At 41.1% G+C, this 14487-nt stretch overlaps 1 protein-coding gene across 9 annotated transcripts in view; it reads right to left on the bottom strand.

Annotated features, from left to right (window-relative positions):
- The window catches only part of LPGAT1 (lysophosphatidylglycerol acyltransferase 1), a 118701-nt gene that overhangs the window by 62423 nt on the left and 41791 nt on the right, over positions 1-14487 (bottom strand). For 7 of the 9 annotated variants that reach the window (XM_084978101.1, XM_003357598.6, XM_084978102.1 and 4 more), the window contains one exon: positions 14188-14452. In XM_084978101.1, coding sequence (XP_084834227.1) covers positions 14188-14452 — 265 coding nt within the window. The remainder of the gene's footprint in view (positions 1-14187; positions 14453-14487) is intronic. The other 2 variants (XM_084978103.1, XM_084978104.1) reach the window with 1 other exon arrangement.

Genomic DNA, 14487 nt, shown 5'->3' with positions numbered 1-14487 from the left:
TCTGGCGCAGCAGGTTAAGGATTCCGCATTGCTGCAGCCATGGCTTAGGTGGCAACTACAGCTTGGATCTGATCCTTGGGAACTCCATATGCCACGGGGTGGCCAAAAAAACAAAACAAAAAAAGTACAAAATAGTAAGATTTATACCACCTGAGTTCCTATAAAGCTACAGTATTTAAAATACTGAAGTACTGGTAAAAAGACAGTTATTAGATCAGTGAAAAAGAATAGACTCTAAAAAAGACCCAAACATACAGAGGCAGCTGATGATGAATAAAGGCATCAAGGCAAATGAATCAAAAGACTGCTTTCAATATCTGTATGGGGAAAAACAACAACACTAGAACAACTGGATACCCCTATGCAGAAGAATGAAGTCTGGACCCCCACCTGACACCATGGAGAAAAATGAACTCAAAATCAATCAGGAGTTCCCGTCGTGGCGCAGTGGTTAACGAATCCGACTAGGAACCATGAGGTTGCGGGTTCGGTCCCTGCCCTTGCTCAGTGGGCTAAGGATCCGGCGTTGCCGTGAGCTGTGGTGTAGGTTGCAGACGCGGCTCGGATCCCGCGTTGCTGTGGCTCTGGCGTAGGCCGGTGGCTACAGCTCCGATTCAACCCCTAGCCTGGGAATCTCCATATGCTGTGGGAGCGGCCCAAGAAATAGCAACAACAACAACAACAAAAAGACAAAAAAAAAAAAAAAAAAAAATCAATCAAAGACCTAAATATAAAATCTAAATGCTTAAAAGAAAAGATAGGTATAAATCTTCACAACCCTGGATTAGGCAGTGGTCCTTTAGATATGATACCAAAAACACAGCCAACCAATGAAAAAGTAGAGCTTAGCATATAAAATATAGAAAGAATCTTATACCTCAACAATAAAGACAGTCCAATTTTTTTTCAAATTTTTCTTTTTTAGGGCCACATCCAAGACACTTGGAAGTTCCCAGGCAGGGGTTGAATCAGAGCTGCAGCCTCTGGCCTACACCACAGCCACAGCAACGTCAGAGCCGAGCCTCATCTGTGACCTACGTCACAGCTTGTGGCAATGCCAGATCCTTAACCCACTGAGCAAAGCCAGGGATCGAACACACATCCTCATGCATACTAGTTGGGAACTCATGAATAATGCAATTTTAAAATGGGTAAAAGATTTGAATAGACATTTCTCCAAAGATATATAAACAGCTATTAAGCACATGAAAGGATGTTTGACATCATAAGTCACGAGGGATATGCAAATCTAAACCACAAGAAGCTATCACTTTACGTCCACTGGGATGGCCAAATTAAAAGTGACAAACAAACAAACAGAAACTAATAAGTATTAGTGAGGATGTGGAGAAACTGGAACTCTTCTACATTGCTGGTAGGAACGTACAATGGGACAGCTGCTATGGAAAACAGTTTGACAGTTTCTCAAAAAGTTAAACTTAGAATTATCATATGACCCAGCAATTGGACTCAAGGTCCAAGAGAATTGAAAACATATGTTTCACCCAAAAACTTGTCCATGAATGCTCACAGAAGCATTAGTCACAAGAGCCAAAACATGGAAACAACCCAAATGTTCATCAGCAGGTGGATGTATAAACAAAATGTGGGCTATATCCATGCCATGGAATATTATTCCAACATACAATGGAACACAGTACCGACACATGTGAGGATACGATGAACCTTGCAAACACCTTGCTATGTGAAAGAAACCAGACACATAAGACTACACATTGGACAATTCTATTTATACGAAATGTCCAGAACAGACAAATGCATAGAGAGAGAACACAGATTAGTGGTTCCCAGAGGTTAAAGGGAGGCAATGGGGAGTGGCTGCTAAAGGGTTTGGGGTTTCTTTTTGGGGCGACAAAATGTTCTAGAATTAGTCAGGGCTTATAACCGTACAATCTGGTGACCATAGTAAAAACACTAAATTGTAGATTTAAATATAGTGAAATTTATGGTATGTGAATTCGATCTCAATTTCTATATACAATATATTAACATACCTAGCAAAACTAGATTGATCATAGTTTCGTCTTTTGATCGTTCAGAAATATGTTGATGATGGAGTTCCCATCGTGGTGCAGTAGAAATGAATCTGACTAGGAACCATGAGGTTGCCGGTTCGATTCCTGGCCTCACTTAGTGGGTTAAGAAGCTGGCGTGAGCAGATGCGGCTCAGATTCTGCGTTGCTGTGGCTGTGGCGTAGGCTGGCAGCTGTAGCTCTGATTCGACCCCTAGCCCAGGTGTGGCCCTAAAAAGCAAAAAAAAAAAAAAAAAAGAAAAGAAACATCTTGATGTATTTAAATTTATGGGTGTTTAATCCCTTAAAGTGTAAAAAAATGCGAATTTCTAATTAATGGCATATGCGAAATGTGTCAACATACATTATTAATAATGGATTCTTTTTTTTTTTGCCTTTTCTCCGGCCACTCCCGCGGCATATGGAGGTTCCCAGGCTAGGGGTTCAATCGGAGCTGTAGCCACTGGCCTACACCACACCACGGCAACACCAGATCCGAGCCGAGTCTGCTCACAGCAACGCCGGATCCTTAACCCACTGAGCGATGCCAGGGATCGAACCTGCAATCTCATGGTTCCTAGTCAGATTCGTTAACCACTGCGCCACGACAGGAACTCCTAATAATGGATTCTTAAAGTTTAATGAGTACTAAAAAATTTTGCGAAAAGTGTTTTGGTAGCTAAATTTGACCAGATCTACCAAGTTAAGAAAAAGCATATTCTCATAACTAAGATTTATGCATGCTTTTTTTTTTTTGTCTTTTTGCCATTTCTTGGGCCGCTTCCCACGGCATATGGGGGTTCCCAGGCTTGGCGTTGAATCGGAGCTATAGCCGCCGGCCTACACCAGAGCCACAGCAACTCGGGATCCGAGCCGTGTCTGCAATCTACACCACAGCTCACGGCAACGCCGGGTCCTTAACCCACTGAGCAAGGCCAGGGATCGAACCCTTAACCTCATGGTTCCTAGTCAGATTCCTTAACCACTGAGCCATGACGGGAACTCCCAGATTTATGCATGCTTTTTACAAAACTATTTTTAAATTACCTGTACAATAATTTAAAGAAATGGAAATCAACTAGACTTGCTTTTTCATATTTAAAAATAACCAATTTTTAATAATCTAAATTTTACATGATTATATTTATAAGAAGAAATGAGACATCCTTCTAGTTAACGAGTGCACAAATAACAGGAAACATTTCACTATGTTAGTAATATGTAACATGAAACTTGAAAAACTTTGTGACCACAGCTCTTACTAATGGCACTTCATCTTTCAGTTCCCGTCACATGCCTCTGCTACGTGAAATCAGCAGTTGAGCTCACTAACACACTTTCAGTTTTAATGGTAGAACTCATTAGTATGTTAGCACTATTAAGGCATATAAATGCAAAACTACCATATCATACGCCCAGCAGAAACAGACTGGTACTTGTGACTTGAGTATTTTCAAATGAACATCATTGAAGCTTCTGGGGTCCAGGCAAGTAAAGCAAATGAGCAAAGCAGGCCCCGAGTAAGACCCGGAAGGAGTGGGCTCTGGCGTGAACTGGGGAGCCAGGCTCCTCTAAAGGGGGCAGCCATCACGTAGCTCCGGCAAACTGCTGCCAGACGCGAGGGCCCAGCATGGCTGGATTTCTAATTTCCCAAGAACTACAAGTCTTGCTTTTATTTTCCATGTTTTATGAAGCCCCCCCTAATTTTGAAATGTTGGCAATTAGTTAAAGAAAAAGTTGAAATAACTGTAAAGGTCAAAGAAAGCACTTCAGTTGCTGAATATGGCCATTAGTTTGCCAACTCTGAAACGAAACTCGAAAATGAGTTTATAACAAATACACTACAAATTTACTATATTTAATGTATACAATATACCTTACATATATAACTAATATATTATATATATTAATATATATTAATATATTTAACTACTATAAGATACTAAAAGTATATTTATCAAGGTTTAGGGGCACTAATCATTTAAAGTTTTCAGGAGTTCCCGTCGTGGCGCAGTGGTTAACGAATCCGACTAGGAACCATGAGGTTGCGGGTTCGGTCCCTGCCCTTGCTCAGTGGGTTAACGATCCGGCGTTGCCGTGAGCTGTGGTGTAGGTTGCAGACGCGGCTCGGATCCCGCATTGCTGTGGCTCTGGCGTAGGCCGGTGGCTACAGCTCCGATTCAACCCCTAGCCTGGGAACCTCCACATGCCGCGGGAGCAGCCCAAGAAATAGCAACAACAACAAAAGACAAAAAGACAAAAGACAAAAAAAATAAAATAAAATAAATAAATAAAATAAAGTTTTCAAGGTGGTCCCAGACCACATCCTAGAGACTAATATTAATGTTACTCTTCTTTCATATTCTTCACTCAAGTATCCAAGGTAACTTACTTCTTCTATTCATTCTGGTGACATTTTCTTATTGTAGCCAAGTGGAAAACAGAGCGGCTATCTTAACTATACTCCAATAAATATTCCAAGAATCAAAACAGCTTGGGAACCAAAAACCAAAACAGTTTGGGAGAAACAAAAAAATGGGGGAGGCTATTTCTTGCTTTTGGACAGACCTTAAAGAAAATTAATTAGGTGGAAAAGTTGATCTCCATTTTATAATAATCAACTAGTAGTGAAGCAGAATGGTGACAGAGTTGCCTGAATTATACTTATATAATTGAATAAAAATCTGGTGTTGTACTTTCTGGTATGAGCACAGTAGAGTCATAGACATGAATCTCCCTGGAAAATACATGCAGCAACAAGGAGAAAGGAGGTTTTAAAAAAAAAAAAAAAAAAAAAAAAACTCACAGAACTCTTTCCCAGCAAACCTAGGAAAAAAACAAAAATATAAAAATTCCATGAGTTTCCTCTGTGGTACAATGGGATCAGCAGTGTCTGCAGCACCAGGACACAGGTTCAAGCCCCAGCCCAGGACAGTGGGTTAAAGGATCCTGCACTGCCACAACTGTGGCTCTCCCTGACCCCGGAACTCCACGTGCCAAGGGGCAGCCAAAAAAAAAAAGCCCTCCAAAATATGTGAGATCAAACAAAGATGATGTTAGAGAAAGAATCTACATTGGGAGTGGAGAGCAGACATAAAGACAGAATGCCTGGCATGTGATGAAGAGGGCCCAGCAGTGGCCGAGCTCGGAAAGTAACAGCAAAAACACACATCCTTAAGGCGAGGGATTTACACTGCCATGCTGTGGCTGTCCCTCCAGTCACAGCTACAAAGGTAAGAGTGGGAAGTCCAGAACTGGTGGCAAAAAGCCCTCTAGACTCAGTCTGGTTTGGAGCGATGAAGGACTTGTGGCAGCACAGAGAACACTCCTAGGTGCCACATGTAAAAAATAACTATCTCTGTGGCAGCTATCTGGGAATCTACCCTGACCCCACTTGTACCTCCTACAAATAAATGACTGAGGAAGGTCCAGTTCACTAAATTATAGGGAATAAAAAGGTAACTGGTGGAGTTCCCATCGTGGCTCAGTGGTTAACAAATCCAACTAAGAACCATGAGGTTGCGGGTTCAACCCCTGGCCTTGCTCAGTGGGTTAAGGATCCGGCATTGCCGTGAGCTGTGGTGTAGGTTGCAGACGCAGCTTGGATCCCGTGTTGTTGTGGCTCTGGCGTAGGCCAGCAGTTACAGCTCCAACTGGACCCCTAGCCTGGGAACTTCCATATGCTGTGGGAGCAGCCATAGAAAAGGCAAAAAGACAAAAAGACAAAAAAAAAAAAAAAGGTAACTGGTGCAGCACTGACTTGGAGATACTGTAAGAAAATGGCAGAAATTAGCAGCATGGCGTACCGACTGTCAAAGAATACTCACTACAAACACTGCAATGGCGAAGATAAAAACTGTTACTAAATATTCTCATAGGATTTTAAGAAACTCAATGAAGTCACCACCATTATGAAGAAGATCACAGAGCATAAATATAAGAACTCAAGAAAGAAATATCTAGTCAACAGGAAAAGAGGAAGCATGAACTGGCAGAACTCAAGAAAGAAAAAGAATAGGCGTTCCCATCTTGGTGCAGGGGAAACGAATCCGACTAGGAACTGTGAGGTTGCGGGTTCAATCCCTGGCCTTGCTCAGTGGGTTAAGGATCCGGTGTTGCCATGAGCTGTGGTATAGGTCACAGACGTGGCTCAGATCTGGTGTTGCTGTGGCTGTGGCTCTGGAGTAGGCCAGCGGCTACAGCTCCAACTGGACCCCTAGCCTGGGAACCTCCATATGCCGTCGGTAAGTCCCTAAAAAGACAAAAAAAAAAAAAAAAAAAAGAGAAGACTAAACAAAACCATCATAGAAATGAAGAAGAAGCTGAAAGGAGAACAAAGAAAAAAGACATTGCGGAAGACACGATAAGAGACATCAAAGACAAAAAACACACAAGTGAAAGTGTTTAAAAGGATTAAAGAGAAAATAATAGATAAAAAAGATATACAAAGAGTGATCCAACAGACATATAATTAGGGTCACCAAAAAAGAAAACCCAAACAACCAAACAAAAGTACTTAAAGATATAATTTTAAAAACTTTCCTGAAATCAAGTTAGATTTGAATCTACGCATTGAAAGGGCACACCTGTGCCAGCAAATCCTACACCAGCATATCCCAGGAAAGTTACTAAATATGAGACAATGAGAGAATCCTTTGGGGAAATGGCAAGAGAAATCAAATCATTAATGATGGGGAAAATGTCAAGCTGGCTTCACACATGTCCACAGCAACATTAATGCCAGAAGACATTTGTACGGCACTGGTAAGATGCTCAAGGAAAGAAAGAGTGAGCCGAGGATTTTATTACCTGCTGAGCTGTCCTTCAAGTGTAAAGCAACAAAAAGACGTGCTGAAAACAGTGCAAGAATAATATTCCCATATTGTTTCCCCGATTCTTCACTGAAAAACCATCAGAGGATGGACTTTAACCAACCAAAGGATGACTGGGAGAAACTGCAAAAGGGCTCAGGTGAGCACTGCATATATTTAACTGAAGAATGAAGACTAAAACTGAAAGAGATAAAGGTGATAAAAACAGAACACAAATATCATAGGCCATAACAAGGTATCAATGCAAGTTACAAAAATTGAGCGAAGGGAGGAAGCAAGTAGGAAGTAAAATAAGCTTACTGATAACCTTGATGGAACAGCTAGGAGTCAAGAGATAGTCTTAAGGCTCACAAATCAAGCAGCAGAAGTAAAGCATATGTAATAGTGCAAACGCAAATACTGTCGTGAATAAATACTGCTCATTACTGACTAAACTTGGGTGATGGAGAACAGAAAGGAGAAGGGAGTGTTTAAAAAGAATTTTACCTTTGTTAGTAGGAGAGAACAAATAGTTACTATCAATAGAGAACTAAAAATATCATATAAAGTAACTAATAAGACAAAAATACAAACCTTCCTAAATATCAGAAAAAAAAAAGAAAAACCAACTACACAGTGAAAGACTTAACATTTCTATCTATTGAAACAGAAAACATACGATACAGTAACACAGCCCAGACAAAATATGTCTGACATATTAATAAATGCAAATGGGCTCAATTCATATTAAAAGAGATTTTCAAATTGACTCACAAAGCAAAACCTATCTCTATGCTGATTATTAGAGACACAACTAAATCAAAGTAATTCAAAGTTTGAAACCTCCCAAGAGTTCCCGCTGCAGCACAGCAGAATCCAACTGGTATCCATGAGAATGTGGATTCAATCCCTGGCCTGGCTCGGTGGGTTAAGGACCTGGCACTGCCATGAGCTGTGGTGTGGGTCGCAGACAGAGCTCAGATCTCAAGTTGCTGTGGCTGTGGGGTAGGCCGGCAGCTGTAGCTCAGATTCGACCCCTGGCCTGGGAACCTCCACATGCCACAGGTGTGGCCCTAAAAAGCAAAACCAAATAAACAGTTTGAAAATGAAAGGACGGGCAAAGATATACAAGGCAAGCAAACAAAGAGACAGTAGGAACTGTTTCACCCTGCTCTTTCTGACTCCAGAATCTGAGGTCTTACCCACTATAAACATAGCAAATAATGCTTCATGTGCTTCTGAATAGTGCATGTGGGTGGGTGTGCACGAATGAATTTATCTATTTTGTTAAACTATTTAAAATACTCAATTATACACAGTCTGCAAAATGAGACCCGATATCAAATTGCTGAGTTCAAAGAATTTAGGAATGTTTACATTTAATGGTATATAAAACTTTTCCATATAAATATCAAAACACTATACTGAAAACTCCCCATCTGGATTTATGTCAAGATCAGCTGTTGACCTAACATCATGCAGTAACTCCTCGTTCTGATGACAATCTATTGCCAAGCACTCAAAAAACTAAAATTCGGGAGTTCCTATTGTGGCTCAGTGGGTTAATAACCCAACTAGTATCCATGAGGATGTGGATTCGATCCCTGGCCTCACTCAGTGAGCTAATGGTCTAACATTGCCGCAAGCTGCAGTGTAGGCGGCTTGGATCCAGTGGCTGTGGCGTAGGCAGGCAGCTGCAGCTCCAATTCCACCCCTAGTCTGGGAATTTTCCTATGCCACAGGTGTGGCCCTTAAAAAACAAACAAACAAAACAACAACAAAAAAAACCAAACCAAAATTTCAGTTGAGTTGCTCTCTGAAATGTAAGGAAATGGGATTTTATGAAATTTATAGTATACTACAAATACTTCCGTTAAAGCAACAATTTCTTTAACCTCTTGCAGAAATCCATGATATTGCTTTCAGGTGTTAAAGAATTATTGCTTCAGGAAGAGATTTCATGCCTCAGAAGCAAAAATATGGGTAGTAAAAATTAAGAAACACTCTAGGAATATTATATAAAGGTCAATGATAGCTCTTTACAAAAATAAACTTGTGACAGCATCAACTGCTAATGCCTAAGAGGAAGTAATTATGAAACTGTGTTTCAATTTCAACATCAATAACAAAAGGGAGGATAATAATAGTACCACCCTGATAAGACTGTTGTGAGCATTAAATCACTGAACCACTTAGAATACTACTTGGCTTATATTGCAATGAATGTTAGCTAATATTAACACCACAAAGATATAAATTTCAAATGATGCATTATTGAATCTTTTAAGGCTATTATAATAATTGATGATAGAGTTAGCCACATAGAAATATTTCCCTAACGGAAAAAAAAAAAAAAAAAGAATGTAAGGCGATCCTCCCCTAAATTCCCTATTCCTGCTCTGCTACCACCTACCACTGGGATGAGAGAAGGAGGCCGTCCTCTCTCACCCCGTGGTACATCTCCATGAGAGCATTATCCCAGAATGTGTGCCTTGCTGGTGGCACTGTCTTCCCCACCAAGGCTGCTGTGAACTCCTTAAAGTCAGTGATAGTGTTGTGTGCATCTCAGCACCTCCAGGGCATCTGTTCCCACACAAAAGAAAAGCTGAAGGGAGGTGTGCTAAATTAACAAACGGGGTATTGTAGGGTCTGTGGGGGGGGTGTGTGTGTGAAAAACATGATCCAGTTCAGGGTTTATATTCTGTGGATTGCAATGACCTTGATAACAGACTGAGCTGCCTGAGCTGCCTTACCTTCCCAAAAGGTCTGTTATCAAGATCAGGAAGGTAGGCAGCTCAGGCAGCTCCTTTGGGACCATGAATGAAAGACGAGATTCAAGAAAGCAGGTGCGTATGGAGCACTCTGAGAGCATCGGCAACGAAGTGGACTCCAGGGTTACAAAGAAGGCCGTATCTCTGTGTAGAGAGCTCACAGCCCAGTGGGCATGGAGCAGGCAAGGATCTCCCTCCGACCGGTGAGCAGAGATATTAAAGTTAAAGCTAGGTCGAGACGGCCAGTTCCTGGAGTTCCCCTCAATTTCCGTGCTCTTTCCACCAGAACAATGCCTTTCAGATGGTGACAGGGCTCAGCAAAAAATGGATTCTTAGCACCACCCAGTACAGACACGAGCACTTCTGATCGCTTCTATTTCACCTTTCCTATTTCACTGTTTAAAACGTTCATCTTGACACACTACCTTGGCTTATGACTCAAAAGGGGAAAATACTGCTCTAAAAGATATGTTTTTAAAATTCTCCCTAGAATTTCAAAGTCAGATGTAATTTCTGATCATTTTCTCACACAACGAATATCTTAGGGGAAAAAAAAGGTAAAACACCATCAAATAACATCCAAAGACTAACAGAGAGCTATGACAGCTGTCACTTAGAGCGTGGCAGGAAACTAAACCTAATCTCCATCGGTTTTCTCTAAAGCCACCCAAGTAAATTCCCAATCTAAGGGAAACAGCCATTGAGCTTAGTGGCAAGTCCCGGGCACACTCAGTTCCCTTCCAGCCAGACTGTGGCCCCAGAGACTCTCATCCTACCCAAGAAATTCTGGAGCTTCCGCTTACAATGAATACTGTTAGATGATTTTGTGTAAGAGACTTTTTAATTAAATGTGCTTGGATGGGGAACGAGTTTATTAAGACAAGTGAATGAAAATCAAAATAAACACACCTTATTTTTTTAAAAATCTCTCATGAGGGAGTTCCCGTCGTGGGTCAGTGGTTAACGAATCCGACTAGGAACCATGAGGTTATGAGTTCGATCCCTGGCTTGCTCAGTGGGTTAAGGATCCGGCGTTGCCGTGAGCTGTGGTGTAGGTTGCAGACGCGGCTCGGATCCTGCGTTGCTGTGGCTCTAGCGTAGGCCGGTGGCTACAGCTCTGACTGGACCCCTAGCCTGGGAACCTCCATATGCCGCTGGAGCGGCCCAAGAAATGGCAAAAAGACAAAAAATAAATAAATAAATAAAATAAAATAAAATTTAATGTTTAAAAAAAAAGACAATTTTGGAGTTCCCATCGTGGCGCAGTGGAAACGAATCTGACTAGGAACCATGAGGTTGCGGGTTCGACCCCTGGCCTTGCTCAGTGGGTTAAGGATCTGGCGTTGCCATAAGCTATGGTGTAGGTCAAAGACGCCACTCGGATCCTGTGTCGCAGTGGCTATAGTGTAGGCCAGCGGCTACAGCTCTGATTAGACCCCTAGCCTGGGAATCTCCATATGCGGTGGATGTGGCCCTAAAAAGACAAGAGACAAAATAAAAATAAAAATAAGAATTTTATAAACTGTAATAAATTTTCCTGTCTTACCCCAAAGAAACCTGTTTAGAAGTACACTGAGATAAATATTCCTTTATAAGGATAAAGTGCATTTCTCCTAAGAAAAAGGAGAAAACCATACCTACTATTTATCAGCTTCATCCAACAGAACTTTCTGTGCTGACAGACGTGTTCTATTATCTGCACTGTCCAATATAGTAGCCACCTAGCACGGGGCACTTAAAATATGATTGGCTTGACTGAGAAACTGAGTTTCCAATGTCTTTCATTTCAATTAATTTAAATTTAAATAGCCATATATAATTAGCAGCTACCATATGAAACAGTGCAGGTTGGGTAATCAACCGAAGTCCTCAGCAGCAAAGTTGAGTAACTGACATACCTTAGACTGAATGGGACAATCTGAAAAGACGACATCCTATAGGAGCATTCATATCCAGCATCCTAATTAATAACTTAACTAATTAACATTTAAGATTTCTTCAGAGGTGGTTTTTCAACAAGGTTTGGCACTTTTTATTCTAAAGCATGAACATACTAGATAGACCTCCGGAGCAGAATGCCTTTGGCAACATTCAATTTTCCATCTATGAAACTGAAGCATAGGAGTTCCCGTCGTGGCTCAGCGGTTAACGAACCCGACTAGGAACCATGAGGTTGTGGGTTTGATCCCTGGCCTTGCTCAGTGGGTTAAGGATCCGGCGTTGCCGTGAGCTGTGGTGTAGGTCACAGACATGGCTCAGATCCTGCATTGCTGTGGCTATGGTGCAGGCCAGTGTCTACAGCTCCGATTCAACCCCTAGCCTGGGAACTTCCATGTGCCACAGAAGCGGCCCTAGAAAAGGCAAAAAGACAAAAGAAAAGAAAATTAAAGGAAAGAAAAGAAAAAGAAACTGAAGCATAGGGAAAGGGGGAAAAAAGCTACTTAAGCCCACCCTCTCTTGATATAATGGTAAGAGATAAAACACATAATCCACACAAAGCCTAATACACCCCCCTAGACTCTTTTCTGGGGACATCTGTCATCAACCCCCGCCTATGTTTGCTTCTCCAGACTCAGTTGTGGCCTTCAAAAAAAGTCATTCCTACATTTGACTGACCTCTTGACTATGTTCCGCTATGACTAGACCCTCTAAAAGTATTCTACCTATAGGAAGACCACTTAAAATGCATATACTAAAATATTCTATACTTACATGAAACAAACTGATCAGATGGTCAAAGGGCAGTGGCTTGACGAGTAGATGCTTCAGAGACTAAAATATGCAAATCATGCCAAGACCACTTTCCAAGCAGGTGGCAAAAGAAAGTGTCTATATTCAGCAAGGAAGAAACACCCCGAGAAAATATGCTAAAAAATACACTGCAGCCTTGATGTGGCCATAAGACAGCTAACTTTAACTTCAATCAACAGCACCATCCTCCTTACGATCTCAAGGTCAATGCCCAATTATTTTTTTCCAATTTCTCATCATGCTAACACTTATACACAAATATTCCACAAACACACACACAAGCACAAATGCTTCCGTAATTTCATTCTTTATAAGTAGAATGAACTTCTAGAACTTGTATCGAAAAATACCATGAGCTCATTTAAAACAAGCAAACTCAGGTATACCATACCGAGAACAAAGCCACTATACCAAACAGCATGTTTGCGGAAGCTCAAACTATACTGAGCCAAGCAATCCTGTGACAGCAGTGCGGTTCAGGTAAGAATTCAGCAACAAAGAAGAAAACTTCATTTTTACTTCTTTTTTTCTCTCTCCTTACTGCTACCACCAAATCCTAAAAAAGGACTAGAAGTTCATCTATTGCATCTAAACAGCATTGGAATCTCAACAAAACACATAGCAGAGAAGCAATGCATACACTATTCCAGGGCTTGGGGCTTACAGAATAAATGGCATTGCCAGAAGGAGAAAAGGCTGCATCTGGGGCAACTGACAGCACTGTGACCTAGCAAGAGACCGGCAGACTCCATAAAAGCTGTGTGCTGTCAGTGCCCTCATGTGTGTGCATAAAATCTGCAGATGTAGCCTGGGCAAGAAAGAAGGAGACAGAAAATTTCTGCGCTGCCCGGCCCCAAAAATACCCTTCTGGCTCTTCCAAGGTAAAACCTACAGACTCCACTGACCGCAGCATCTGTGGCACCATCTCTAAGGAGCTTATCGGTTATAAAATTCCACGATAAAGCCTCCACGTCTAAGACAAGTGCCAGAAACCTCAATGCTTTTTTCATTATCCTAACTCTTAGAGGAAAAAAGTCAAATAAATATAATAAACAATGCACAGTTTGCACAGCAGGGGCACAAGTTCTCAAAGCATATAAGGCTTATACACAGAAAATAAACACTACTTCTCATTCAGTTCTTTAAAAAAAAGTCCACCTCAGAATAGCAGTACTCCTGCAGAAGTAAAAATCTACTTAAGACACTCAGAAAATAAATTAGCTTAACAGGGATGAAACAATTTCTTACACCTAATATTCTAATATAGAATTATAACATATAGATTCTAGTAAACAAAAGAAGCATATGCAACAGAAAAGAGAGCCATTTTTTTTGCTTGGCTTCAAATGTGAACCCAGTACAACACACCACTAAATAAAAAAATGTATTAAACTATCTTAGGACAACTTACCATTTAGACATTTCTAAATGCCCAATGATTACTGGCTAAATATCTTACTTCTTCATTTTATAAGCCCTGTAGTCCTATAAAACGCACTCCTATTCCTTTAAGAGCGCTTTCACAGATCAGTTTTAGCAGATGTCAATCATCTTAAAACATTATTAAAGAACTTGTCCATATATATTTATGAAATTATACCTCTGAAAATATCATCCTTCCTAAATTAGGATTCTGCAAAAAAAAAAAGCTCAATAGCATTGTTTGCTATTTATTTTTTCAATAGTTAAAGCATCAGAGCATCTTCTACCGGAAGCGTAATACAGATACACAGATATAGATACACCAGATGCGTGTATGCGCATATACATACATACATATATCACAATCGTGGTTCCTGACTTAAGCATAACATCTCTCACCTGTATATCCAGCAGACCATCCCCAGGAAGCCACCATTCCTAAAAGCCATTTGTACATGATGCCTTCAATATACCAGAACCGCTTACTGTCCAGCATTCGAAGGGGTTGAAGCACAATTACATAGCAGACGTAGGATGAAATAGCAACCACGTTGTTGGCGACCATGAAGGCAAACCTCATCAGGGCTTTCACCAAGATCCAGCCCAGCCACGGAGCTTCCTCCAAAGTCACAGCCATTCTCACATTGGGGTCTGTCCGGTCTTTCTGAGGCGAAAAGAAAATTCGTTTAAAAAGGACGA

This window comes from Sus scrofa, chromosome 9 (assembly GCF_054392235.1).
Source record: "Sus scrofa isolate SSC_HxYL_T2T_F1_AM1 chromosome 9, Sscrofa_HxYL_maternal_Yorkshire_Landrace_v2.0, whole genome shotgun sequence".
In the NCBI taxonomy this organism is placed as follows: domain Eukaryota; kingdom Metazoa; phylum Chordata; class Mammalia; order Artiodactyla; family Suidae; genus Sus; species Sus scrofa.
This window is presented reverse-complemented; position numbering and strand designations above follow the sequence as displayed.